Source organism: Saccostrea cucullata, unplaced genomic scaffold (assembly GCF_032062105.1).
Source record: "Saccostrea cucullata isolate Sc308-1 unplaced genomic scaffold, CSIRO_AGI_Scuc_v1 ctg82, whole genome shotgun sequence".
NCBI lineage: Eukaryota > Metazoa > Mollusca > Bivalvia > Ostreida > Ostreidae > Saccostrea > Saccostrea cuccullata.
Window position 1 is genome coordinate 189,360 of NW_026928947.1, and position 27,505 is coordinate 216,864.

The following is a 27,505-nucleotide window of genomic DNA, read 5'->3' on the forward strand; positions in this document are numbered from 1 at the left end:
AAATGTGCTAGCGTTTTGGGTAACGAGGATGCATAATATTTATATAGCTATACATCGTACTCGCTAATTCTTCCGAATAATATGCAATCATAAAAGGGGATATGGATTCTATTGGAAAAAAGATAACCTTCAATTACAGCAGGGCTTAGATTGTCACTTGTCCTTTGTTTTACTTTGTGAATTATGCATTAGTGGTTTGATGCGAAATAGAAACATAATCACGCAATCTACAAAATGACTGAAGACTCCTACGAGCAAAAAATGTCTTAAATCTTTTTTGACGGGAATATTGAGCCGTTTGAAAGAACAGGAATGTACGATGTTTGTCTATAATAATATATACTCGATGCAGAATCACTCTCTCTCTCTCTCTCTCTCTGCAGCTATGCAAGTGTTAATCATAAAAATGATAAGTAGTCCCTAACTAAGTAGTTTGGAGTGTCCAGATTTCCTATGATTCAATCTTAAGAGATGATCATTGTAAAAACAACACTAGCGACAAGCTGACCCAGTACGAAACATGAAGTTCCCCGTTCTCGCATATCTTGTAATTTTCCTTTTATTGGAGGATGGTTTCTGTCGAGGAAATGAGGTAAATTTAAATAAGAACATTTCTTGCGCTTTGGACAATTTAAAGTTTAGCTTGTAAGGCTGCAAACGACGAAGAACATTGTCGGCTATTATACCTAAAAACCAGGAAACTTTACAAATGTAAAGAGAAATTTAAGTTCTAAAATCCTTTTATAGTGTGCATACACCAGAATGTGGCCACAACTCCAGGCACTTGTTTCTGTAACGATTGTTTTACCTAAAGTGTTATTATTATATACCATGGGTTAAAAAAATTATTACAGAAACAAATGGCCGTACAGTGGATCCAGAAAAAAGCCTATTGCATCGAGGGTTTTGTCAATAACCCGAATTAAATGACTTGTTTTCTGTCTAAGACTTGAAGGACTTTGGTTAATTAGTCATGTACTCATTGACAATTGAAAATTGTTAATTAGTGAAAGACACATATATCTGAAAAAAGTCAGAGATGGTTGTCATTAAATATGATGTAAATTTTGGAAACTGCGCCTCATAATTGATGAATCTTATTACAGATGTGGTTATATGTTAATGTTGTAAGGAAAACAAACTTATCATAACATACCCGTTACCTATTTCTGTATTCATATGAAGCAAAAATTGTTTAAAATCTTTTACGTGAAAAGAAGAAAACACATGCTATGGCCTTCAACTCGACATATAGATATATCGACGACGTATTGTCAATCAAAAAAGCTATTTCCATTCTTATTTCGACACGATATATCCCGGTGAGCTTGAAATAAAATATGCCACAGAGTCTGAAACATCTATTTCATATTTTCTACTTAAAAAGATGTTTATGGTTATCTAACATCAATGCTTTATGATAAATTGGATGACTTTAACTTTTCAATAGTTAACTTCCCTTACTTATGCAGCATTTACCTTCATCACCTGCATACGGGGATAATATCTCACAGTTGATTCGATACGCAAGAGCATGCTCTGCGAATGTACAGTTTCTAAATCGAGGTATTAAATACTGACAAACAAGTTCCTGAAACAAGAATATCAGCAGTCTCGTGCAATGGCCTTGTCAGTAAATGTAATTCATCATTGAGTCAAATGCAGACTGACATTTTCATACTGATGTGTTAGGTCATTATTTACACACTGAACTGTCGACGAATTTTCCCGTTATTTTCCGATCATGACAAGGAGCATACGGCGGGTCTGCAGGGGAAGCTCACTGCTCTATGACATCAGATCCCGCCTCTGATGTTTCGGAGGTCCGTGTTTGCTCTGCTCCTATTTTGTAATGATTAGTGGACTTTGGAGCTTGAATACTGTTCGTTATCTCCACATATTAAAATATCAGTCTAAATCTCATATGACTTTATACAAGCATGAATGCGAGGAGGCACAATTCAGACTATGAGTACCTCTATTCAATCTTAAACAAGGCTGAAGCTATTTAGAAAGTAAAATCTGAGGAATTCAAACAATTTAATATATGATAGCACAGCACATTTGTTACTTTTCCATTCAGATTTGAGCTTTTTGGCCCCTAGATTGGGAAGTCTTTTAAAATAATGCAATTGTTTGTCAATAGAAACCTCTTGTCACCCCTGCCACAAGATGAGTATTGGTTCTTAGTTTTGAGATACACAGAGGTCACAGGAAGGTCAATAAATATTTCAATTTCTAAATTTTCTCATTTTTGGCAAATTTTCATCGGTTTTACTACTCATTTTGCTTCAGAAAACATAGAGCCAAGGTTGTATATCTACCAAAATTATATATTTCATACACTAGTATCAGAAGCATCCTATATGAAAAGTAGCTCAAATTTGGCGAAATTCCACAAGAATTGAGGAAGTTCGGAAAAATGTCCTACTTCTTCACTCTTCTGTGATTTCCATGTAAGCTTGGAATCAAAATTAGTGCTTACTTTAAAACAAGCATCATTTCAAGTCCTTAACTATAAATTATCAACATTTTAGCTGTGTTCTGATTTTTACATCAAATAAAGGGCTATATTTGGGCCGTTATCATAACTTGTCTTTTAATATAACGAACAGTATTTAAGCTCAATGCAAACAAGGAGCAAAGCAAACACGTATAAATCTCTAAAATATCAAAATTAAGATCAGATGCCATAGGGGAGTGAGCATCCCATGCCGACCGGTCACACGGGAAAATCCGTAGAAAATTCAGTGTGTAAAACGTCATTTGACTAAATGATGGATTGTATTTCTTGACAAGATCAATGTATCGACCAAAGAACTTACAAAATGTTGCCTTAAAACGAGACTGTTGATATTCTTGTTTAATCAATGTGTTTGTCAGTAATGTAATTTACCTCTTTTTAGATATTTTTGTACCTACAAAATGCTCTTTCGTATCGAATCAACTGAAACACATGTATATAAACCCATATGCAGGTGATCTAAGGCTTTATCGCTACATAATGATATGTAAGGGAGGTTGATGATTAAATAATTGAAATACTCACGTTTTCTTATGAGGCTACCATTAGCATCTTTTTCTAGTTAAATATCCGAATATGAAAAAGATATAACAGACTCTTTTGAGTCTTTTATTTTAAGATCACTGGGATATACCGTGTCGAAATATGAATGGGGTGACTATTGTAAATTGATAATACGTCAAAGATATATCTAATGCCCTGTTCACACGGAGAGTTTAATTCGAATCAAATGGAATGCATTAGATTCGTGTTTGTCAACTTCGAGTCGAGTTGAAGGCGACAGTAAATGTTTTCTTCTCATGTATAAAATTTTGAATAAATTCTGCTTTATATGAATACAAAATTAGGTACCCATCCATGAGAATTCCGAGAGATTGTTGAAAGACTCCAAAGAGAAAATAACTAAGCAAAATTCTAATTTTCCTTTCATGGAAGAACCCACTGTATGAATTCAGTCAGTCTGAAGATGAACATAAATCTTTTAAGATGAACTAAATATGATGCAAGAAAAACATATTTGATTTTTGATCAAATTCAATATTATAATAATTTCTACTTTTTTCAAATTTTTCAACATTTGTCTTTCATCTGAAGAGGAACAATAAACGTAGAAAGAGCCTGGGTAGGAAGGACAAGTCTGCAGGTATCGCTCACGAGTCCAAAGTCAATGTGTCAGCGCCTCATACATTCCAAAGATTGAGGTGTGTATAAAATATATGTGTTGTTTATGTGTTTGCCAAAACAGAGATTAAAACATTTAATATGAATACTTATTAATCAGTTTTAATTTTCATTTCATAAAATAATATGGAGCTATTAATCTTTTAACTAAGGTTTGGTAATCATGGCAATTGGTCGCTGTACAATGCTGGTCGTCTTGAGGTTAACAGAGGCGGGAAATGGGGACCAATCTGTGACGACAATCTGGATATCGCAGACGGCCACGTGGCCTGTAGACAAATGGGGTTTACGAGGTAACAAACGTTCTAGAGTGAGAAAAACGAAATTGTGAATAATCCGAATCGAGATTGAAAGTTTGTTTAAAGAATGTTCACAGTTAGACGAAAAATATACAGTTAAAGGATATACGGCGACTAACTTCCAAAAAATATCGTTAAATAACAGTAAATAAACAGATGCACGACAAAAACTAGTTCATACATTGTACGTTTGTAATTCAATTTTAAAAGTTTACTAAATTTTCTTAGATTTACGTAAGTGTCATAGATATTTTTCTTCAAAATATGATAGAATCATAGTCAAATTGTAGTCAGCTTTTAGTTGCTTCATATCTTTATCAAATTGTGAAATTTAAAAAATATCCTGGTCCCTGCACCAAAAATATAGTGAAAAAAATGAGAAAGGTAGGACTAATACAATGATTTGATTACTCAATAGTAACTAGAAAGATAAACTGAAAGCTAATAATGTATAATATGGTGAAAATGATACTGAGTATTTCCTCCTATTCTTTTTTAGGGGTGCCGAGAGGGTATTTGACAAGTCCCATTTTGGCTCTGGTCCGTGGAATTCAAGTGACATACTTATGGATGAAGTGAGCTGTACTGGCCAAGAAAAGGAGTTCCTATCCTGTCCTTACAATATTTATCATGACTGTACATCTAGGGAATTAGCCTCTGTTGCTTGCAAGGAAAACATAGGTAAAAGAGAAAAGTATATATTAGATTGAACAAAACCTTACATCTGCAGTATGAGAGATTTTGACAGAATGTTTATACACTCAGGATGTGAAGAAGGTTGGATCGCAGGTTCAGAGGGTTGTTACAAACTGCATACAACAGTCAAAAGCTATCACAAGGCTGGTAGAATCTGCTCTAAGGAGGGCGGCCATTTAACCAACATTGAAACCATAGAAGAACATAACTTCCTATCTCGACTTCTTCATACAGTGGAACGGGGTACGTGTAAGAGTAAGCATGAAATATTCTAGAAGCAGGAAAAAGACAGTACGGATAGATCGTGTGACTAATAATAAACTCGATGGTCATTTATTTTACTATAGCGGAACCTATAAAGGTTTAGGATAAATATATTTATGATTATTTTGCCTTTTGTTTCACCTTACAGGAGCAAAATTTAATTTCCAGATATTCTAGTTTTTTTTAAATAAGTACTAAGCCAGATCACTAAAAGATAATTTTAATTAAAGTATTCTTGTCAGAAAAATTGAAATTCTCTACAATATTCTGTTTATAAATTTAACAACTTTAATAATCAAACTAGAAATGAAAGACTGATCAACGATAAATAATTTTACACTCTACGGTTATATTAGAATTGTGTGAAAACAACATCTTTAGTTAATGATAAACCCATCCCTGATTCGAACATGCAAACTTCCAGATGGGACGCAAAGTCTTTTATTACTAAGCAGCCACTAGGCAACGATACATTCACAACCACTGAGTTACGACAGACTATCTACCGTTATGTAAATGGCATATGGCAATGATTCAATTTTACTGCCATTTATTTTATAGATGAAACAATCAAAATGACTTAAAATTTCTTTTCTTGTAAAGCAAGTCATAAAATGTTTACTACAAGACAATTATAATTATCTTCCCATAAAATCTCATCAAGGGCCCGAGAAACAAGCAATTGTTTCACTGATTGCTTGTCCTGATACTAAACTTGTCAGTTGTGAAGTCATTTTCTAATGCAATGAAATATCCTTGGTGTAAGTAATTTCACGTCAGACACAAAAATCGAGAACCTGAATTTACTGTGACATGTTCTTTTTCCTATATCTCTTTCATTCAGTATAAATGCTATTAAAATCAATTGTACGCTCATCATTAAAGACATTTTTAAAAATATTCACCAGACACCAACATTTGGATGATTGGAGGAAGACGTAAAAAGTCAATCTGGTATTGGGAAAAGTTATTACGCATTCCAAAGGAAGCTATAAGAGGACAACAAAGGCAAAGGACGAAAAACAAGAAAGGAAATCTTCAAACAATCAAATCCAATATGACTTACACTGGATTCTTTCCAGGTATTGTAAGACATCTTATTGTCATCGATCACTGGTCGTTTGGTTCATCTTTTTCCTTTATTGAAGACTGTATAGGACTTGATAGAAAAATTAATTCAAAAGGTCCTAAAATTTTATTAAAAAAATAAATTGCAATGGCAAAAAACGAAAATATAACGAGAAACTTAGGTGTTTTAGTTCACTACTTGAGAAATAATACGTATAAATTGTTATAAACAGTGGAGAAATGTTCAACATCATCTAAATTGTGAAAATACGCAGGATTGCTGATAAAAGTCTACCTAACAATGAATAATGTATACATGTATAGTGTTGCGATGATTTTCAATAAATAATTTAGAAAATAGATATAAGGAATCTATATATGGAAGCATATTGAAAAATCAATTTGACTATTTTCATAATCTGTTCATTTAAGATTTGAATTATTAACTATAATTTTACCTTAAGGTTGGCAGCCAATAAATTTCAATAGACAACCCTCCAAGAAGAGGGGTGAATACTGTGTAGGGTTGGTCCATCAATACCAACATCCCAATGGCTCAATGGTGTCTGTCCAGTTTTATTATTTTGATGACATCAAATGCAGGAAAGAAAAGAAATACAAGTTTGGATTCGTATGTGAGAAGCCACTACAGAAGTTGGACAAGCCGGTCACCAGACAATCTAACGGCAAGTTGATCCACAATTTACGGTGATTTATCATTCTTTTCAGATTTTTCTCCTTAATTTTCAAGTCATCAATTTAGTCAATTAGAAATTCTCATGTCGATTAAGCAAAAGTTACTTAAAAGGTTAGGAAATTCATTTTGTAATTGTAAAGATCATTTATAATGGGAAGGCGAACAATGACATAAGAGTTTGTATAGTAAAGATGAATGAAAACAGGTAACGATCATAAAGTTTATGCTGCATATTTTTTTTTATTCTTCATCTATGCATCTGGGAAGTTGAATTCTCAACCTCATGCATAATAAATTTATTTATCAATGATCAACCATAGATATATCTTAGAATTTCAAATAAAGTTTATGCTGCATATTTTTTTTTTATTCTTCATCTATGCATCTGGGAAGTTGAATTCTCAACCTCATGCATAATAAATTTATTTATCAATGATCAACCATAGATATATCTTAGAATTTCAAATAAAGTTTATGCTGCATATTTTTTTTTTATTCTTCATCTATGCATCTGGGAAGTTGAATTCTCAACCTCATGCATAATAAATTTATTTATCAATGATCAACTATAGATATATCTTAAAATTTCAAATGAAATTTTTCGTAAATATTTTTTTATCCATTACAGAATGTTACGTAGGAAATGGGGAGACCTACAGAGGTGAACAGACAGAAACAACAATACGGACAACGTGTCAGAAGTGGTCCAAATCATCATACATCAATGAACACACTCATCCTGGAAAGGCATGAATAGTCACACACACAGCCATAAAAATTTAAAGATTTTCAAATTCTCTTTAATCTACATTGTATTTCTTCAGAAAAAAAAATAGTTATTAAAATGTTTTTTTTATGTTTGCATATATCCTTATTTATTTATTTATTCATCTTGGTTTCATTTCAGGGATTAGGTGATCATAATAAGTGCCGTAATCCAGACAACAGTTCCAGGCCTTGGTGCTGGGTGGATGCAGATCGTAACCGCTTTGCTTACTGTTCTGTACAAAAATGTTCTCTAGATAGGCCTACTCATACCAAGGTAGTTAATGAAGGTAAGAGGAATAAGGTAGAGCATATCATATGTTTTGTAGCTAGATAAAGAATTCATTTCACACATGCAAACACAATTGAAAGTATCAATATGTATTCCATTGTCACTTGTATGTGTTTAATTTGAAGTAATATCATGTGCTGGCTATTCCCCTTTGACAAACTATCTCACCTCTGATAGATTAAGGGTTCATTGTTTGACCTTCTCTACATTTATAACGACAGTAGAAATTTTGGTTCAATTTTTACATAGCTTCAAATGAAATTGTGAGATAAAGATTGTAAATCATGAGAAAAATTAAAGTTTTTTTTGAATATTTGTAAAAGTCTATTTGTAAAAGTCTGTCTATCACAACCAGTTTCTTTTTCAACACTCATTGTGATAAAAAAAACCGTCTGAATGATTATCTGTTCTTTAATATGTGTTATAGATTGCTATGTTAGGGATGGCGAATCTTACAGAGGATTTACCAACAGAACAGTGAAAGGTTACACCTGTCAGAACTGGAGGTCTTCCTCTAAAGTTAACCCCAATACACACCCTGGAAAAGTAGGTGTCAAGTTCTGCTTAAATTTTGAAATGGACATTCATTTTGGGTGTTACCAAATAGATATCTATCTTTACTATATTTACAATCCAGGGATTAGGGAATCATAATATGTGCAGAAATCCTGATGGGGACACCAAGCCGTGGTGCTGGGTAAGGGTTAACCGTAACGAGTTCGATTATTGTGTGGTGCCCCAATGTTCAGATCTTGTGACACGAACTGAACCACCAATTACAACTAGTGAGTACATTTTCATCACGTGTTAATTTTCAATGAATAAAATATTCATAAAATTCTATTTTTTTAGCACTGGTTAGTTTTGAAATACATATGAAGCTGCTGATTTTCTCCTTTTGGGAATTTACAATGTTACATTATGCAATTGTTTTTCAATATCTATTCAAACAATAAAGCAATTTAACAAGGATAAGATTACCATATTATTCAGAGTTAAAACCATCATAATAAGATCCAACCCTCATGTTTACGAATACAGTCCTAAATCAAAATTACCAGCATGTAAAAGCTAATATTAGCAAAGTACATCACGTGTTCCTCAACTCTATATGTATATGTACACGTACCGAACACTGTAACAAAAAACAAATGAATGACTCAATATGCAGCCATAAAACTGCTGAGTAAATGTTAATCACAGTATCGGTTTGATGTACTCAAATGCAGAAAAAATTAATTATTGATGATCGCAAGACATATCAGAGAATACACATTAATGCATCTATGGGCTCTAATTTGATTGCTTCTGCATCAAACGTCTGCATGGTGTCATTAAGTCTCTGAGTCAATTGATTAAAACACTGTAGCTTCATGAAACAAGAATCAAAGAGCTACTTTTGTAGTAAATCTAAATTTCAGCTACTGCACAGATTGATTGTCCCACTAACAAGTTTTTTTGCCACTCAAGTACCGAAGATGTGTAAGTATTGCTTGTTGCTTTGTTCAATGTGAAAGAGCACATATTAATTATCAGACATATTTGATTAAACAACTAGTCTTTTTCAAGGACCTATTTACCAATGGAAATAGGTCCTTGTCCATAGAAAGTGAAGTCTTATGATGTTTTACTGTATGTTGGACATCAAAGTACAATATTTTATATATAGCAAATACATTCAATTAGTAATTTAATACATATCTTACATTTCTTTATTACAATTTGAGAGAATCAATAATCGTTGGTATAGTTGGAGTTTATGGTAAGAAATCCGTGTGGATTCTTAATATTATTATAAAATCCATTTAAATATATATATTTAAAAATTGTGAATCATAATGAGTTGCCATTCACTCTGAATTTAGTGCACTATTGTGGTATTAAAAAAGCGTCAGCTGACTCAATTGGCTCATTTAATTAATAAATGTTGTATGTTGAGTAGTGGAAACAATGTTTTTAAACAAAGAATGCTACAAAGTAATTTATTAAACCTGATAAATGAACCAACAAATTTTTCAACTACCCCTGGTACATGTATAGATTTAGTTTTCACTAATAATCCAAGTATTGTAGATAATGTGTATGTTACATCTCCATTCTGTAGTACTCATTCACCAGTTAGTTTTGATATAAAATACAAAACTTTCAAACAATATGCTTACAAACGCACCATAAGAAATTATGATAATTTAATTTTAAAGATATAGAAAATTATCTTAATAAAATCAACTGGGATTCCCCAGTCTTTAATTCCTCAAACATAAATGAAATATATGATAATTTCTTACACGCTTATGATGCTATCTTAGATAAACATATACCTAAAAAGGTAGTCACAATTAGACCACGTGATAAACCATTTATGAATAATAGTATACGTCTAAGGATAAGACAACGGAATCGTATACACAGAAAAGCAAAACATAGAGACTGCCCAAAGTTATGGGGTCGTTTCAGAGAGCTGAGAAATGAAGTAATTTCTATGGTTAGACATGCTAAAGTAAAATACTTAATAGAGATATACCACCAGGAAAATGGTGGCGAATTACGAAATCAATTGCAAAATATATATATATATATATATATATATATATATATATATATATATATATATATAAAACATAATATATCAAGATGTTGCTGATCAATTAAACAATTTAAATGTAAATAAACCTCCTGGCCCAGATGGGATAACACCAAAAATTCTTAAACAATTATCCTCCTCTATTTGTAAACCACTAGCAAAACTTTTTAATAAATCATTTGAATTAAAACGTTTACCTAATGTGTGGAAGCAAGCTAATATTACCCCAGTTTTTAAGGGTAGAGGTAGTCCTGACTTAGTTAATAACTACAGGCCAATTTCACTGACTAGTGCTGTTTGCAAAATTATGGAAAAAAAATATTTTTAAATATTTGTACAATTTTATATTAGAAAATAATAATATCTTAACAAAATACCAGTCGGGATTCCAACCTAATGACTCAACTGTCAACCAATTAGTGGAAATTTATAATACAATTATATCTAATTTAGATAAAGGCAAAGATGTCAGATTCATTTTTTGTGATATTTCAAAGGCTTTTGATAGAGTCTGGCATAAAGGTCTACTTTTTAAATTAAAATCTTATGGAATTCAAGGTACATTACTAAAATGGATAGAAAATTAGTTAGATGATAGAGTTCAAAGAGTGGCTGTAAATGGGTTCTTTTCAAATTTTAAACCTATATCAGCTGGTGTTCCTCAAGGTTCTGTTCTAGGTCCTTTTTTATTTCCTCCTGTATGTAAATGACATAACTGATAATTTAGTTAATAATACCAGGCTATTTGCAGATGATACATCACTGTTTATAGTGGTAGATAATGATGTTAATGCAGCAGCAATATCACTTACATCTGACTTAGATAAAATTAATAAATGGGCCTTAACATGGGGTGTGGATTTCAATCCAACCAAAACCTGTAATGTAAATTTTACAAGAAGTTCAAATAACCATCCCCCAGTCCAATTTGGCTGTAATGGTAGCATTATTAGTGAATCTAGGTCACACTGCCATCTTGGACTTCTTTTTCAAAGTGATGCAAAATGGACATCTCATTTAAATAATTTATACGAAAAAGCTTGTTCTCGACTAAATCTTTTAAGAATGTTGAAACATCTGCTAGATAGAAGTGCATTGGTAAAAGTCTATTTTGCTTTTATTCGACCCATCTTAGAATATGGTAGCATATATTGTTTGGGATAATTGCTCACAAGAACTCTCAAATCTTTTAGAAAACGTTCAAGTAGAAGCTGCCCGAATAATAACAGGACTCAGGAAAAATTCATCTAGAAATGCTTTGTATTTAGAATTAGGTTGGGAATCATTAAATAAGAGAAGGGAAAGACAAAAACTCTTGTTGTTCTATAAAACTGTTTATGGTATATCCCCTCCTTATTTACAAGAAATGGTCACACCTTTTATGCCACCAAATCATGGTTACAACCTTAGAAATATTGATAATTTTAATTTTATTATACCTCAAGCAAGGACAGTCTCATATTTTAACAGTTTTCTGCCTTCTACTATTAGATTATGGAACAATTTACCACTTGAAACAAAATGTATTGAATCTTTTTCATGTTTTAAAAATGTCTTAAAGAAACCTGCTGCAGATAGAATAAAGGATGTCAAAATCTTTCATTATGGCAATCGCAAGGAAAACATTATACATTGTCAATTAAGAAATGAATCTAGTAATTTAAATGCTCACCTGTATAATCAATACTTAAGTGAAATAGCATCTTGTACTAAGTTTGGATATCTGAACGAGGATAACTATCATTTTTTCTTAAGATGTCCTGCCTACTATAATCAGAGAATGATACTTTTTGAAAGTCTTCAGAGTTTAATAGAACTAGAAACAATGTCTCCTGATCAAATTTTGAATATTTTGCTAATTGGTGATAGGCAACTACCTTATAAAATTAACTGTTCAATTTTTGAAGCAGTTCAACTGTACATCAAGTCATCAAAAAGATTTTGATAGTATTTTGTAATTAAATAAAAAATAAATCCAGATATTTCTTATTTTTTCTATAATTTCAAGTCTCAGCATTTCCAATTTCCATGTATATGTTGTATTTTCTTTGGTAATTTGTCCTTGCACTTTATTATCTTTCTCTTTACTCAGTGTCATTGCTTGAATTTATTTACTTTTAAATGTTACTATTTCCTTCTATTTTGTATTTTCTTAAATATTAGTTCTTTGCACTTTACTTATTCTGTTTTGCTGTTTTGTTTGCACTTTTATCTTAATTGTTTAGATTTTTTTTTGGTCATTATATTGTATAGCGAATATGCATAAGCTTAGTAATAATTCTTCTGTATAATTTAATTCAATTTATCTCCTTTTTTCCCACCGTTAGTTAACAAAAGAATTTAATGTAACTTATAAGGAATATTTTCATCATTGTATTTTTTGTCAGTTCTTAACATTTGTAACCTTGACCTTGGAGAGGACTTATATAGGCCATGCCTGATGTCCAATCCAATTATGTAATCTTACTTTATATAATAAAATATTGATTAAATTAATTAGTATATAACGATAATCATTATAAAGCTTATAGAAATGTATTATCTTGCAGTTTTTTTTATATTCAGTAAAACTTGATGAGGTTTGAAAAATTCAGAAGTGATATATTGAGTCAAAATCAACCTTTTTGATTAATGATATAACTCCGAAGTCACTCAAGGAAAAAAGTCACTTTTTTCATATGTGTATATATATATATATATATATATATATATATATATATATATATATATATATATATATATATATATATATATATATATATATATAATTGCTTAATTTTCTAATGACATTGCAGTCCAGTTTCTGTTTCCAACTTATTTTGGTTTTTTTTCCTAATATAATCTTGGTTTTTCCAACTTTCAAGTTTGTGTTTCCAAGTTTTATGTATTCTGAATCTTTATTTATTATCTCTCTTTCTTCATATCTCCAGATTAGTTCCTCCTCATAAAACTAATAAGTTTGAGAAGGAGTGTAATCTAGAAACAAATTTGACGGCTGATGTTTAAATTTCATTTTTTTGGCTGTCATAAAACCTTTGATAAGGATGCCTCAAATTGATAACTCACACTTTGTCTCTGATTGCTATTAACTGTTAAAATTACCAAATAGAATTACAAAATAGGAACTCATTATTTACAAGTTTCAAAAACAATCTCATAAATCATAAATTCATCGAAATCATTCCTTACTTTATATTTCATTGTTAATTGCAAATACATATTGTTGATGAATTTATATTACTAGTATTTGTGTATTACAGAGTGAAAAAATATTGTGTTCAATTTACTGAAATTACAGCACTAAAAAGCACTTTACATTGGCATCACAAACGGTTTGCTGTTTATTGATCTACGACTTGTAGTTAAGTTTGCTGATAATGGATGTCGAAGGAGGAAATCACTAAAAACAAATTACTTAATGACCATTCTTCTGTCTTCCGCATACTCAATAAATATAAATTCTATAAATAGAAAGACTTCTATGATTTTTTAAGATTTCTATTAAAATATGGATACACGGAAGTTTAATAATATATCTATGGCCTTTTCTAGATTTTCACGATCATTAAGACAAAAAACAATGATTTTTTTTTTTGGAACTGTCAGTTTTCATATAATTATTTTTTAAATATAAATTTACATTCAGAATATAATGAGATTAATGTTATACGCTTGCAATCTAAGATATGTTTTTATTATTTATGACAGGATAATTATTTTTTGATTTGTTTCAAACAAGTAATTTTTCATGTTGATATTTTTCAGCTGCATTCCTGAAGTATTTCAATGTGATGCCGAGAGAGATTGTCAAAATAATGAAGATGAAGAGAACTGTGGTGAGCTGGGATTGATTTGTGTGTCATCAGAATTTCTCCTTCTGCAGCACATCTAATGACAAAAATCATGCAATTCTGTTACAGAATACAAAGTCCCACTATTTACAAAACGTGGAAACTTTGCGATCATGTCGTCGGGAGAGGTGGCCTATGAAAATATAGCACTAGAACTGGTAACTAAGATAGCTTTTGTAAGAATTGACAAAGTATTATTATTTCAGATAAATATATTTCGTCAAATTACTTCTGAACCCGAACAGGTCACAAAGGATATAATACAGATATTTTAGATATTATAATGATGTCAGTATAATCTAAACAGGTTAATTTTTGTGGAAGGAAACAAATTAATCGTTAACATTAGAGGATGTAAACTTAATCATGTACTTAACAAAATCTTCCTTTCAGTAGTTCACCAGTCAAACGTTCGTTTGTTCTTCTTTCAGTGTGCCAGATACTGTTTGCAGTCTACTAGGTTTGTCTGTAGATCCTTCCATTATGTTATTGGGAAAAGAGAGTGTTTTCTGTCATCAAAAAACAGAGAGAGAATCTCAACAAGTGGCGATTACTCAGCCGTTTATGACTACTATGAACTCAAATCGCAGATTAGTACGTTTCTGGGGCTTTATATGTATACGGGTTTTAGTTTTTGCTTTTGTAATTCCCAAAAGTTGACATAAATTTCATTCAAAACGTTGTCTTAATTGCTTTAGACAGGCAATTTGATCACTAATACTTATTTTATTACAATGATCCAATTTCAAGAAAGATTCACTTTCTTTGAATATTATTACATGACAAATTATCCCGTACATGTAATACATTAATTTGTTTGAAAATTTCTGCGAGTAATTCATGACAATATTCACAAGTGGTTTGACAACTCTGTTAATTGCACTGTTAGAACACACTACCTTAAATAGTCAACTATAATACAATCTTTCAGACATTTCTTTGTCAGAGTAGATACAATATATGTGTCTCTACATATCACTCTGTTTTAGGAGGGTGTCCTGGGGAGTTCAAGTGTAAAAATGGTCGCTGTATCGAGCGAAATTTACAATGTAACTCACACGATGACTGTGGAGATTTGTCAGATGAGGAGGGATGCGGTGAGTATTGAGATTACTGAATATTTATTTCGATTAACACATTGGCAATTTTTAAACGAACCATTTTTGAAAGTAGACTTTTTTTTTTACTAAAATTAGATTTTGTTTTTTGAAAGTGGTAAAAATAAAAGATTGGAGACATTGTTAATATGCAAAATATTGTTTTTTACAAAGGCCAGAATGATCGATATACTTTTTATGTAGTTGAGAATACCGTCCCTCCCTTGGGAATTCGCCTAGTGGGCGGTGACAATGACCATTCCGGGAGAGTTGAACTTCAGTACTATGGGGAATGGGGAGTTATATGTGATGATAGCTGGGACATCAGAGATGCAAGAGTTGTCTGCAGAATGATGGGCTTTGAAGGGTAAGCTAAAGTTTGTTGTGAATTAGTCATTCAATTGAAATAAAAACAAATGATTCAACACAAAAGAGATCAACTTCTACATAGGAACAATTTCTAAAACAAACAAGTTGATGGGACAAATATCGTTTAACAGTCTCATCTTAAGTTCTATGATCGATACAATGACTTTGTCAGCAATTGTAATTTATCATGAAACCAAATGCTGACTAACGTTTTTCATACTAATAGCTAAGCCATTATTTTCACACTAAACTGTCGACAGATTTTCTTGTTACTTCCAAGTCATGACAAGAATTAAGTTTAGGGCGGCTGTTACTGGTCGGGATGGGATGCTCACTTCTGGCAGCTGATCCCACCTCTAATGTTTTAGAGGTGCGATTTTGCTCTGCTCCAGATTTGTATCATTTGAACGGACTTTTTAATTTGAATACAGGTCGTTATTTTCATATACCGGTATTAATCAATAAGAACTATACAGATAATGAACTGAAATCAGGTCCAAAAGTCCACCACTGGAACAATACTAATAGGAAGCAGAGAATGCATGGACCTCTAAAAACTTCAGAATATTTGGAACAAGTGTTATGGAGGACTAAGCGTCCCCCGTCGACTGTTACAGCCGCCATGTACTCTGACGTAATTAATGGGATACTAAAGGACAAACTTTATAAGAATTTCACTAACAATTGTTTTTAGAGGAAATTCAACTGCTAACAAAATTAATGTCTTTGAAAACGTAACTGCTTTAAGAACTTCTTTGATAACTGCCAGAATGTAGGTAAGTTCTCGCTCTATATTACTTTTTTGCCATTTGACAAAAACCTATGTACAATAGAGGAGCAGAGAAAGCTACACGATTGGGTTCCTTTGGTTATGGAAATGGAAACTTTCTCTTGGACGAGGTAAACTGCAATGGCACTGAAAGAACTTTGGAGGACTGTGAAAAAGAACCGTGGAAGGATCATGACTGCACATCATATGAAGTTGCAGGGGTTGTGTGTTATCCATATAAAGGTAACACATTTTAAGATTGACGACTGAACACTTTTTAAGAGGCTTTATGAAACTTCCAATGTATCAAGAGGTTTATTTTCACCTATATAAAATATGTTTTCATTGAAGAATGTACGGAAGAAGAATTCCAATGTGATAATAATAAATGTTTAACACCTCAACAAGTATGTGATGGCACAGCTGATTGCTCAGATCGGTCGGACGAAAGCAGTTGTGGTAGGAGTTTTAAAATGCATCAAGGATGATAAATTACACAAACTAAATATTACTGCCTGATACATACGACTTGTGACATCGTATAAATAAATTTATACAAAGTTTTGTACACATTTTTATTATTTTAACAAAATTTTACAGAATTTTTACATTAACTGTTGCAAACATTATTCAAGTTACCTATTTTAACATCAATTTATCAGGTATCATGCCAAACCTGTAATAATGTTTTTTAAAAAAAAGTATTCAAGGAGTAAAAATATAAATATGACAAAAAATGTTCTACAAATGCATTTATCAGTATATGTTGAAAACTACATAATTGTTTTGTTATGGCAATGTGTGAAAATTACCACCATACTTTGACACTAAATTCAACAAGCCATGTAAAATATAAATGTATGAACAATACAGATATACAAGTGAATCTGGTGAATGGACATGGACCAAACAGTGGAAGGGTTGAAATAATCAGAAATGGACTTAAAGGGACTATTTGTGATGATGGATGGTCAGATAAAAGTGCTGCTGTTGTCTGCAGAATGCTTGGTTATCCGTAAGGAACATAATTGAATATGCTTCTTAAGTGTTCACCTGACCAAATGGTTTTAGATAGTTTTACGATTTTCTATGCATTAACTTTTTAGAGGTGGCCAGGCCAAGTTTGATGCAACCTTTGGAGCTGGTTCAGGTGCCATTTGGCTTGATGATGTCGAGTGCCATGGCAACGAATCGTCTCTTATTGACTGTTCAAGAAGGCCATGGGGAGAACATAACTGTGGTCACACAGAGGATGCAGGGGTCATTTGTGAAGGTACTAAAATAGGTCCATTGCTTTTTTTCTCTAAGTTAGTGTTTACAGTTAACAAGTATGTGTTGACAAAATCCTTCAAAGAAATAAAAAAGAAAGATTCGTATTTGTGAGTTGTATCATTTTATTTCTTCTGTGTAGGTGCTACTGAAATTACAACCAGAAAATCCACCACAACTACACAGTCCACTATACAATCATCCATAGGTGATATGAGTCCATATAATTTGAAATATCACCTTCACTTACCCCTTGTCTTCCATGGATATCGTTAATCCTTTAAAGACTTGTCCACCACTATTATCAATCTGTTTCTATCTTCCGGCACTCTCTGGGATTCAGCCAGGCTCAGTTCTCTCCATTCCAATATATTGTTTTCCCATCTCCTTTTCTGTCTTCCTAATCTCGGTCATCCTTCAACTGTCCCTTTTTTCATACAGCAAGACCCCTTGATCGGAAGATGTGACTGTGACCATACTACTACAATTTCCGCTTCTTGGCAATTTAAGTGATATTTGAAATGTACCTGCATAGAAATTCTACTCCCATATTACAGAAGACTTTTAATTGCAGTGAGAATTAAACTGGTGGGTGGTGGGGTTGCCAGTAGAGGTCGGATAAAGATATGGTACAAAAGACGATCAGGAACTGTCTGTGATGACAACTTTGATAATAAGGATGCTAATGTTGTCTGTCATATGCTTGGATACAGGTAGATATTGACAGGGCTTTGATATCAGAGTACATTGTATGGTTTTAGACGGTATGCATGTAAAATTTGGGTGGGAAATACAGATGGTAATTTAACTTTCAGTGGTGGTAAACCCTCTAAGCTGTATGGTCCTGGTAAGGGCACAATCTGGCTTGATAGTCTGAATTGTCACGGAAATGAATCTAGCATCCATGATTGTCAACATGATGGATGGGGAATCTCGGATTGCACACATGAAGAAGACGTTGGTGTTGATTGTGAAGATGAGTCTGTTTGTAAGATCTTTAGATGTATAAAAATTATATTGCTTCCTCAAGTTTGCACCATTGTGATTCCTCAGATGTTTAAAAATAAATAAAACAAAGAAAAGCATCCCTGTGCCATTAAATTCTTTATTAAAAATAAAAAAAATTACATCACATAAGCTAATTTAACAGCTGCTCCTGAGGTGAGAGTAAGGTTGATTGAGGGAACGGTTCCGAGTGAAGGACGAGTGATGTTAACCGTGCAAAACAAGACTGGAACTGTATGTGATGACTTCTTTACTGATATCGAAGCCATGGTCATTTGTCAGATGCTTGGTTACAGGTAATTTTTTCTATTTCATGTGGATTTACTGTTAACATTTTTTTTCTAAAACTCCACATCAATTCATGGCCAAAACATTGTTATAGTTGGTGTTTCTCCTATTGATATTGCCTTCACTTGTGTTATTAAATGGATTCTGTAAAAGTTCAATAAGAATAATAACAGCTGTAAAAATATTCAAGATAGTTTTCAATCTTTTCTTTCAAATCGTGAAAAAACTTTTGCCTATCCAAATTTGAAAACGATACAGCCAAAGACTATATTATTTTCAGAGGTGGTATTGTTGCAGAAGAAGGTTACTTTGGACCTGGTACAGGGATAACTCTTCTTGATGATGTGAAATGTCAGGGAACAGAGAAATCTATATCTCAGTGCAGACACAATGGATGGGGCATCAGTAATTGCGAACATTCAGAGGATGTGGGCGTCATTTGTGATTCCCCTCCCACCACACTAACTCCCACAACAGATGGTTCAGGTAGAGTTTTATCCCAATTTCAAAAATTTACACATATTCTTATGTGTTTGTATGGTCATTTTGCCGTCTCCAAATGGAGATGATTTTGGAATTTTTCCATTTCTATTTGTTTCTCTCTCTGTGACAAATCTTTGAAAGTTGGAGGAGTTGATTTCTTGGTAATTCTATCGGAATGTAAATTAGGCAAATCTATGGGTCAGGGGCTAAGGAGGCTTATATGCATGTAAATCTCATGTGCATCTTTGTGTCTAACGCTAAGGAGGAGGTGAAATAGGCATATAAATCTTGTGTTGATGTCTAAATGTGTTTTACGTCAATTGCCGAGGACTAATGGAATTGGACATGAGAGGACTGTAATTTAAATCTATTAGTCTATATTTTTATAATATAAATCTATAATTTATTTCACAATTAAATAGAAATATAAGGAATCACTGTCTTGTACAGCTCAACGCAATTTTTAAACTCACAAGGATTTTCGCTCAAATTAAAGTAACATTTTTCTTGCGATGAAACTTAAAATTATCGAGTTTCAGTTCGAGACATAATCTATATTATTAAATATTTTAAGTTTCAGGTGCATTTTCTCTAAAATCATTATCTAAAGTTTTAAATGTCAATGTTCTAAAAAGGAATTGTTTTATAAATTGTATGATGTTAAATGTGTATGGTTCTACCATACGTATTTACAAATTAATTAATCGAACTTTCTTTGAAAGTTTTTGGTTGAAATGTTCAAATTTACTTCTTACAGATAAGTATTTTTCTAGATTCTTTGCACATTTTCCATACTTCTCTTGGTTTTGTAGAAATGCAGCGCCGAAAATTGACAAAACTGTATTAAAGAATCATGTGAAAGGATAGGATAGTCAAGAATTGTTTATCTTTCAACATAGAAAATTGTAAATATTGAAAAGAAAATTCTTTAAATTTATGGTCTGAAACTTTGAAATTTTGCGTTGGAAGGTATCTTTCATGATGCTAGATTTCAGAAAGTTAACCTGAAAAAATGCCATCTTTTAACGTGGAAACCAGTCGAACAGATGAAAAAATACTTCTTTCATCTTGCGGTTTAGTGACATATTAATGTATAGAAAATACAAAGATTACATAAACTGCACTGTTTCTGTATTTAGGCAATGCAAAAGTATGCTTTAAAATGAACGGATACAAAGATGGTTGACGAGAAACCATGAAAAAACATTTGGAAACTCTCATAATATATCATCCAAGAGTATATAAGAATCCTACTAATTATTATGTGTGAATTATGTTTAAAGTCATGAAAAATGATCAAAATTAAGTTATAAATCATTTTCAAAAAATATTTTGTTGTCATGTTACACAATTTTACATTATAACAATGTGACCTTAATTTGTGCGAAAAACCATGTGAGTTGAAAAAGTGCGTTGAGCTGTATAATATGCCAGGGACATAAACGGTAGTGGACAAAAATCAACCCAACAATGCCGCCTCCCAGTTTCATCATCGCGCCGGTTCTGACGTTTTACTGGCATGCTAAATATCAAAATCGTAAAAAAAAAAGTTTGAAAAAATAAATACATTTCTGTGAAAATATTTTATAAATGAAAGTCTTTGGCTTTCGTATCTTGTAACTTTATTTTCTAATAAGATGCTTATGGGCAGCGGAAAGGGCAAAAATTACCATAATGAGAAAACAAACAATTATTTTAATTTCAATGACCATAAAAACTTAACAAATGATATACAATGCATAATCAACAGACATTTTCGCAGAACAAATATACATTAAAGCAAAACCAGCGACCGCGTACGTAACAAACATATATGAATGCAAAACCAACGATCATCTTTGCAGTACAAACGTACATAAAACACGACAAACGAAAAAAACTTAACAAACGTGCAAGCGGTAAATCTAGTCTTCCCGACTCCCGACGGTCCCGGAATTTTTTTTTTTTATTTTGGCGATTTCTTTTTTGTCGGCGCACAGAAACTCTTCACACTTCTCAGGCACATTTCTAGGTTAAAAAAAATTCATTAATATATAAAAACTTAAACAAATTTGTGTATTTATAACTGAATCGGCAGTACCACCAAAAAAGCGGTAAATCTAATACTCAGCTATAAATGCGAAAACCACTGAAAAAAGGATAATGATGTTTTCGTAGAATCGCGATTAAAACAACAAACTGAGGTATATTTTTTTAATAAATGAAAACCCTCATTTACATGCCAGAAAATTTGTATGCTCAAAAATTCCCCACACATTTTTTTTTGTCCCCCGCTTGAAAAGTGGGGGATATTAATTTGGGTTTGTCCGTCCGTCCGTCTGTCCGTCCGTCCGTCTGTCCGTCTTTCTGTCTGTCTGTAACGCTTTCGTTTCCACACGATATCTCGAGAACCCTTTGAGCTTTCGCAATGAAATTTTGCATGGCAACTCCCTATGAACTAAAGAAGACCTCTATTAATTTTGAGGTCAAAGGGTCAAAGTTCAAGGTCATAAATTCGCAAATTCTGTCTGTTATAACACTTTTGTTTCCACACGATATCTCGAGAACCCTTTGAGCTTTTGCCATGAAATTTTACATAACAACTTCCTATGGCCTAAGGAAGACCCCTATTGATTTTGAGGTCAAAAGGTCAAAGTTCAAGGTCGTAAATATATACATTCTGTCTGTGTGTAACACTTTCTTTTCCGGGCGATATTTCAAGAAGATTTTGAGCTTTTGCAATTGAATTTTATACCAAAAGTCCCTAAGACCTCTCTCACCCCTCTCAAAGTGTCCCGCCCCGTTTGTTTTAGAAGAATTTATTGTATTACATGTCGTTATTTTTAGCACAGGGACATGAGGAGAGTTATTACGTATAAAACAGGTTCTCGGCGGACTCTATATTCTTATTTCATCTATTAGAACTGTTTAATAAAGGTTAAATTAGACACAATGCATTATGTAAAATTTTGAAAATATATACATGTATGTCTTCATCTTTGTATATACTAGTAGTTTAAATAAACAGGTGTGAAAATAGAGGCTTCGTGGTGTAGTGGTATGTCTCTCGCATTTCGTGCGGGAGATCCGGGTTCGAGTCCAGGACGACGTATTTTCTTTTTTTTTCTGAAATTTTTTTTTTAACTAAATGATAGTATTCAGCATGTGAAATGAAAAATTTGTAAGGTGTGGCTTCTACAAACTCATAAAATCATCATTACAGAGTGATAAATATTCCATATAAAAAGGAATCTTCTATACTCATAATAAAGAATAAGCAATCAAATCTTTATATTCATATTGATATATTTTATTTGCTTCAGTATGTGTACATGTATACATTTAATAATTTTTCAACTTAAGTCAGGGGGATCCGACAACCCCCCTCCCCGAACTGCGCATGGTTTACTTTTTCCCTAAGCGGGGGACACAAATTCTCTGAATTAGCTTGTTCGTATAGAACTCTTTGCCATAACATGTTTATGTTCCTAGGCTCTACAGCATAGATGTGGTCTATCTCGGATCCCCCTTTAATTTTTTCATTTTTTTTATTTTAATTTATCTTAAAAATTTCAAATGAAAGAAAATAATTTACATAAAATGAAAAAAAAATCTCATTCTCCTGAAGGCCGTTTCGTCCTTTTTTTTTTTTTTTTTTGGTTGTTGTTGTTACATAAATTGGTTTTCCCCAGTTCTTTAAATATTACAAGAATCTATTATGATACATGTAACTTACATTACAGTGAAATATCATGTGACACGCACGTAGCAACATTTCCCAATTTTAAGAGTAAGGTCAAAAAAGGGTTATGTAGTACATGTATATTAAAAGAGAAAAAAATGGTACTGAAAGAAGTTTTTTAAATCTTTTTTTCAGCTAGATTGAATTTTTTTCTCTGGTTACCCCCTCCTTTCAAAAACGATGCTACGTCAATGTATAACAATGCAATACTTTCATTTTGCATGGTTTTACTAAAGTACAATGTTAGATTTAGCTATTTTTATGAAACGTTTGATAAAAATCTCTTTTGAAATCAAATCATTTTGATGTTATGAATTTTTATAGAATTTAAATGTTCATTTTTTTTTTAATTACCACCACCAATTTCTACTGAAATACTAATTCCATCTTCAGATTTGAAGTTATTTTTATTTCATCTTAAAGTTATTGAAACAAGATTGCCACTTTTCCTAAATATTAGAATAAAACTATAATTTGTGAGAGTGCAAGGATGTGTCAATCAAACCCGTCTAAAATTTTGAAGTTTTAATAACTTTTAGATGAAATGAGATTTTAATATATTTTTGTGTGAAATGCTATTAATATATATAAGTCGTAATTTTATACAGAAAATATTAACTTCAAATCTGTGTCCATGCACCTTTACTATCTACGACACCTAACGTCTCTCTGTATCGATGTCCGTTTTTGGTTTTCATATTAATAACGGAGTACTACATTTACCGCTTTTTGGAAGATGATACTGCTGATTCAGTAATAAATACGCAAATTTGTGTAAGTTTTTTTTTTTATATATATATAATTGAATTCATTTAAAAAGAAAATGTGCCTGAGAAGTGTGAAGAGTTTTTGTGCGCCGACCAAAAAAAAAAAAAAAAAAAAAAAAAAAAAAAATCCGGGACCGACGGAGTCGGGAAGACTAGATTTACCGCTTGCACGTTTGTTAAGTTTTTTTCGTTTGTCATGTTTTCATGTACGTTTGTACTGCAAAGATGATCGTTGGTTTTGCATTCATATATGTTTGTTACGTACGTGGTCGTTGGTTTTGCTTTAATGTATATTTGTTCTGCGAAAATGTCTGTTGATTATGCATTGTATATCATTTGTTAAGTTTTTATGGTCATTGAAATTAAAATAATTGTTTGTTTTCTCATTATGGTAATTTTTGCCCTTTCCGCTGCCCATAGATGCTCTTATTCTAAATTTCATAAAACGATTTTTAATTTACAAAATAGAGACAGAGTGTTTCTGTGGAAGTCGAAGAGTGCAAAATTTACAAACTCGTGGAAAGGCATCTACACATTTTCAGAATAGATGGTTATTGTCCATTAGACACCAAAATTTCAATTACGAATTGAATTAGGATGGTCTCTGCATTTTATAATTCACGCCTAATAGATTTGTTTTTATTTTACAGTTGAAACAAAAATTCGCTTAGTGAACAACTTAAATGGGGACAAGGACCGTGGTACCATAGAAATAAATCACAATGGGGTCTATGGAACTGTTTGTGATGACGACTGGGATGATTTTGATGCCAAAGTTGTGTGTAGAATGTTGGGATATAGGTGAGGGGATAGTTAACAATAATTAGATTAACGGTTGTTAAGATATTAATACTCACCTGAGAGGTAGGGGAATCACTGAGTTCAGATTGTCAGTATCTAAATCATCAAGAAAGGTAAGGAATTTTTTAGTTTCTTCCACCCAGTTTGCGATTTTTATCAAAATTCATTACTTGAATATTTCCCCAGAATTTTTCCAAACACTGGATGTTGATGCATAAACTTACTGATCTATTCGTAATAATCATATTGTAGGAGTGGGGCCGCAGTTTCCAATGCCCGGTTTGGACAAGGAACTGGCCGTATTCATCTGGATGACGTGGCATGCAATGGTGATGAGAAATCTTTGGTAGATTGTGATCATCCTGGATGGGGCATCAATAACTGTGGACATAATGAGGATGCTGGTGTCATATGTTTTTCTAATGATGCCATTTCTACAGATGATATAAATGAACTCCCCTCAGGTGCATGTCTATAGTTATTTTTTTTTTTAAATTGGCTCTTTCTTGAGAAAGTTTTTTTTATTGCAAGATGAATGCTTGAAGTGTGATCAGGTTACATATTGTGATTGATTGATTGCTATTTAACATCCAATTCGAGAATTTGTTGTACATTTTAAAAAAGCTTATTGAATTGCAAGGTGTTCCCATTTGGTACAATAATATTTTTATACATACTAGTACAGTAATACTATAAGCAAAGCTTGTGGCTGAGTCCTGACAAAAGTATCTTGAAAACTGAAAACGAAATTTGCAATATATTCAAAATTACTATATCTCAATCCTTCTGGAAAGTTTGAAAGAATTTAATTAATTAGCTAGTGAGCAGCAAAGAAAATAAAATTTTATACTTTTAAGATTGTGGCAATCGTCCAGTAGAATCGGTGATTAACTCTAGACGAAGAAGAGACACAGGAGAGAGAACAGTTGAAGAATGGCGACCTCCACTGAAGATATTTAGTGGACTTAATGCCGACTATGGAATGTTTCCCTGGCAAGTGGCCATTCGGAAAATCATCTTCAAAACAAGAACCAGACAAATAGATGCCCAACACTGTGGAGGAACCATTCTCAGTCCATTCTGGATTCTTAGTGCTGCGCATTGCTTTGATGAGTTAGCTTTTATTTCTAAAGATAATGTCAACGTGTACATAATGGAAGATATTGCTTGTCTTTGAACTTAACTGAATATCTAACGTTTTATTAAAGTAGATAATATCATTGCAGTCCCTTTTCTTTAACTAAAGAGCAGATTTCATCCATGTTAGAATAAGTATACAAATTTTTAATGTATTATAGTGAGGTGAAATCAAGGTTGCTAGTTAGAGTTGGGGATCTGAACAACAAAGACCCAGATCCTTACGAAGAAGAATTTCAAATAGAGGAAATTTATATGCATGAGGAGTATGATGGTTAGTATGAAAATTGTGCCCTTCTGACTGTGTTCATCAATCAACAAATATGAATCATTTATTTTTAATGGATGTTTCCTTATCTTAAAATGTCTAGGATTGTTCAGAAGACAATAGTGTATTGTACTAGTTGTTTGTTATTGTAATTTCATAATATAATTTAATAATAAAATGTTATATCATATGACATTATAAAATATAATTATAAGTCTAATTTTATTCAATTAAGTTTAATTTAATTTCATTAATTTTCCTGCAGTTGACACCTATGACAATGACATTGCCTTGATAAAGGTGACCCCTAAAGATGGCCGTGGTATTACAATGGGTTTGTACATTCAGCCTGCCTGTTTGCCTACAGAAACCACAGAGTACGACGAAGATCTGGATTGTTATATATCTGGATGGGGGAAAACTGAATTGGGTTTGTTATGATACATGAAATTAAACATATATACATGTTCTGTACTGAATTACATCATGATACCCTTAAAATATGATAACATCAATCATTAGTTATTTGTTTTGTTTCTTTTTGTTTACAAAACTAATTTGGTGCAGTAAAGAATATTTGTTATATAGATGTTGTAAAAATGCTTCAACAGTATCAGAATGTATATGTTAATTCAATTTTTAAAATAAAATTACAGGATCACCAAATCTTCTAAAATACGCACAAATTCCCATTATACAACAAAAGAAATGCCGAAGACTTTACAAAGGTGCTTTGTCTGCCAGTATGTTCTGTGCAGGATACATAAAGGGTGGGGCGGACTCCTGTCAGGGTGACAGTGGGGGACCCCTGGTATGCAAAGTCAATGGTAAGTACTTATTTAACCTTAATAGAAGAATGACATTTTATGTAAGGCAATTTGTCTTAAAAGCAAGTTTTTATGTAATGTTTTAAAATATTTCTTTCAAGGTAAATATACTGCAATGGGTGCAACTTCTTGGGGAAGAGGCTGTGGGGATCCAAATTCACCAGGGGTGTATACCAATGTTAAAAGTCATCTACAGTGGATCAGAGAAAAACTTGCTGCATAATAACTTAAATGTGTATCTTTGGACCGCTGAAATTTTATTTTGCAATATTAGCACAGTTACCTCAGTGACTATTGATTGTAAATTCTGTAAAATTCCTCATGTTTTTTCCCATCATCTCAGGAAAGAAGTGTTAACTTTATCATGAATAAATGCACCTAATGAAAAGTAATAAGTAAAGTTTTCCCAGTTATTTGATGTTATGATTAAAGGTATACTGATGTAATTTTTATCACAGAATAAATCAGTCCTGTGTTACATA

General features: G+C 32.3%; 1 protein-coding gene across 2 annotated transcripts; it reads left to right on the forward strand.

The window, feature by feature from the left end:
- The first annotated feature begins 468 nt into the window (after positions 1-468).
- On the forward strand, positions 469-27,505 carry LOC134279367 (uncharacterized). Of its 2 annotated transcripts, XM_062761763.1 has the most exons (33): positions 469-592; positions 3,620-3,726; positions 3,859-3,999; positions 4,505-4,686; positions 4,771-4,944; positions 5,874-6,047; positions 6,498-6,719; positions 7,359-7,477; positions 7,638-7,785; positions 8,215-8,333; positions 8,425-8,572; positions 9,209-9,269; positions 14,137-14,207; positions 14,292-14,380; positions 14,654-14,816; positions 15,212-15,319; positions 15,524-15,686; positions 16,522-16,700; positions 16,809-16,916; positions 17,331-17,472; positions 17,564-17,730; positions 17,869-17,934; positions 18,301-18,439; positions 18,542-18,714; positions 18,877-19,027; positions 19,300-19,505; positions 24,641-24,791; positions 25,044-25,255; positions 25,649-25,904; positions 26,090-26,202; positions 26,462-26,626; positions 26,853-27,023; positions 27,125-27,505. In XM_062761763.1, the coding sequence occupies exons 1-33, from the start codon at positions 521-523 to the stop codon at positions 27,244-27,246; spliced, it is 4,782 nt and encodes a 1,593-aa protein (XP_062617747.1). In that variant the 5' UTR covers positions 469-520; the 3' UTR covers positions 27,247-27,505. The 2 variants fall into 2 exon arrangements, with proteins under 2 accessions (XP_062617747.1, XP_062617748.1); XM_062761764.1 differs by lacking the exon at positions 17,869-17,934.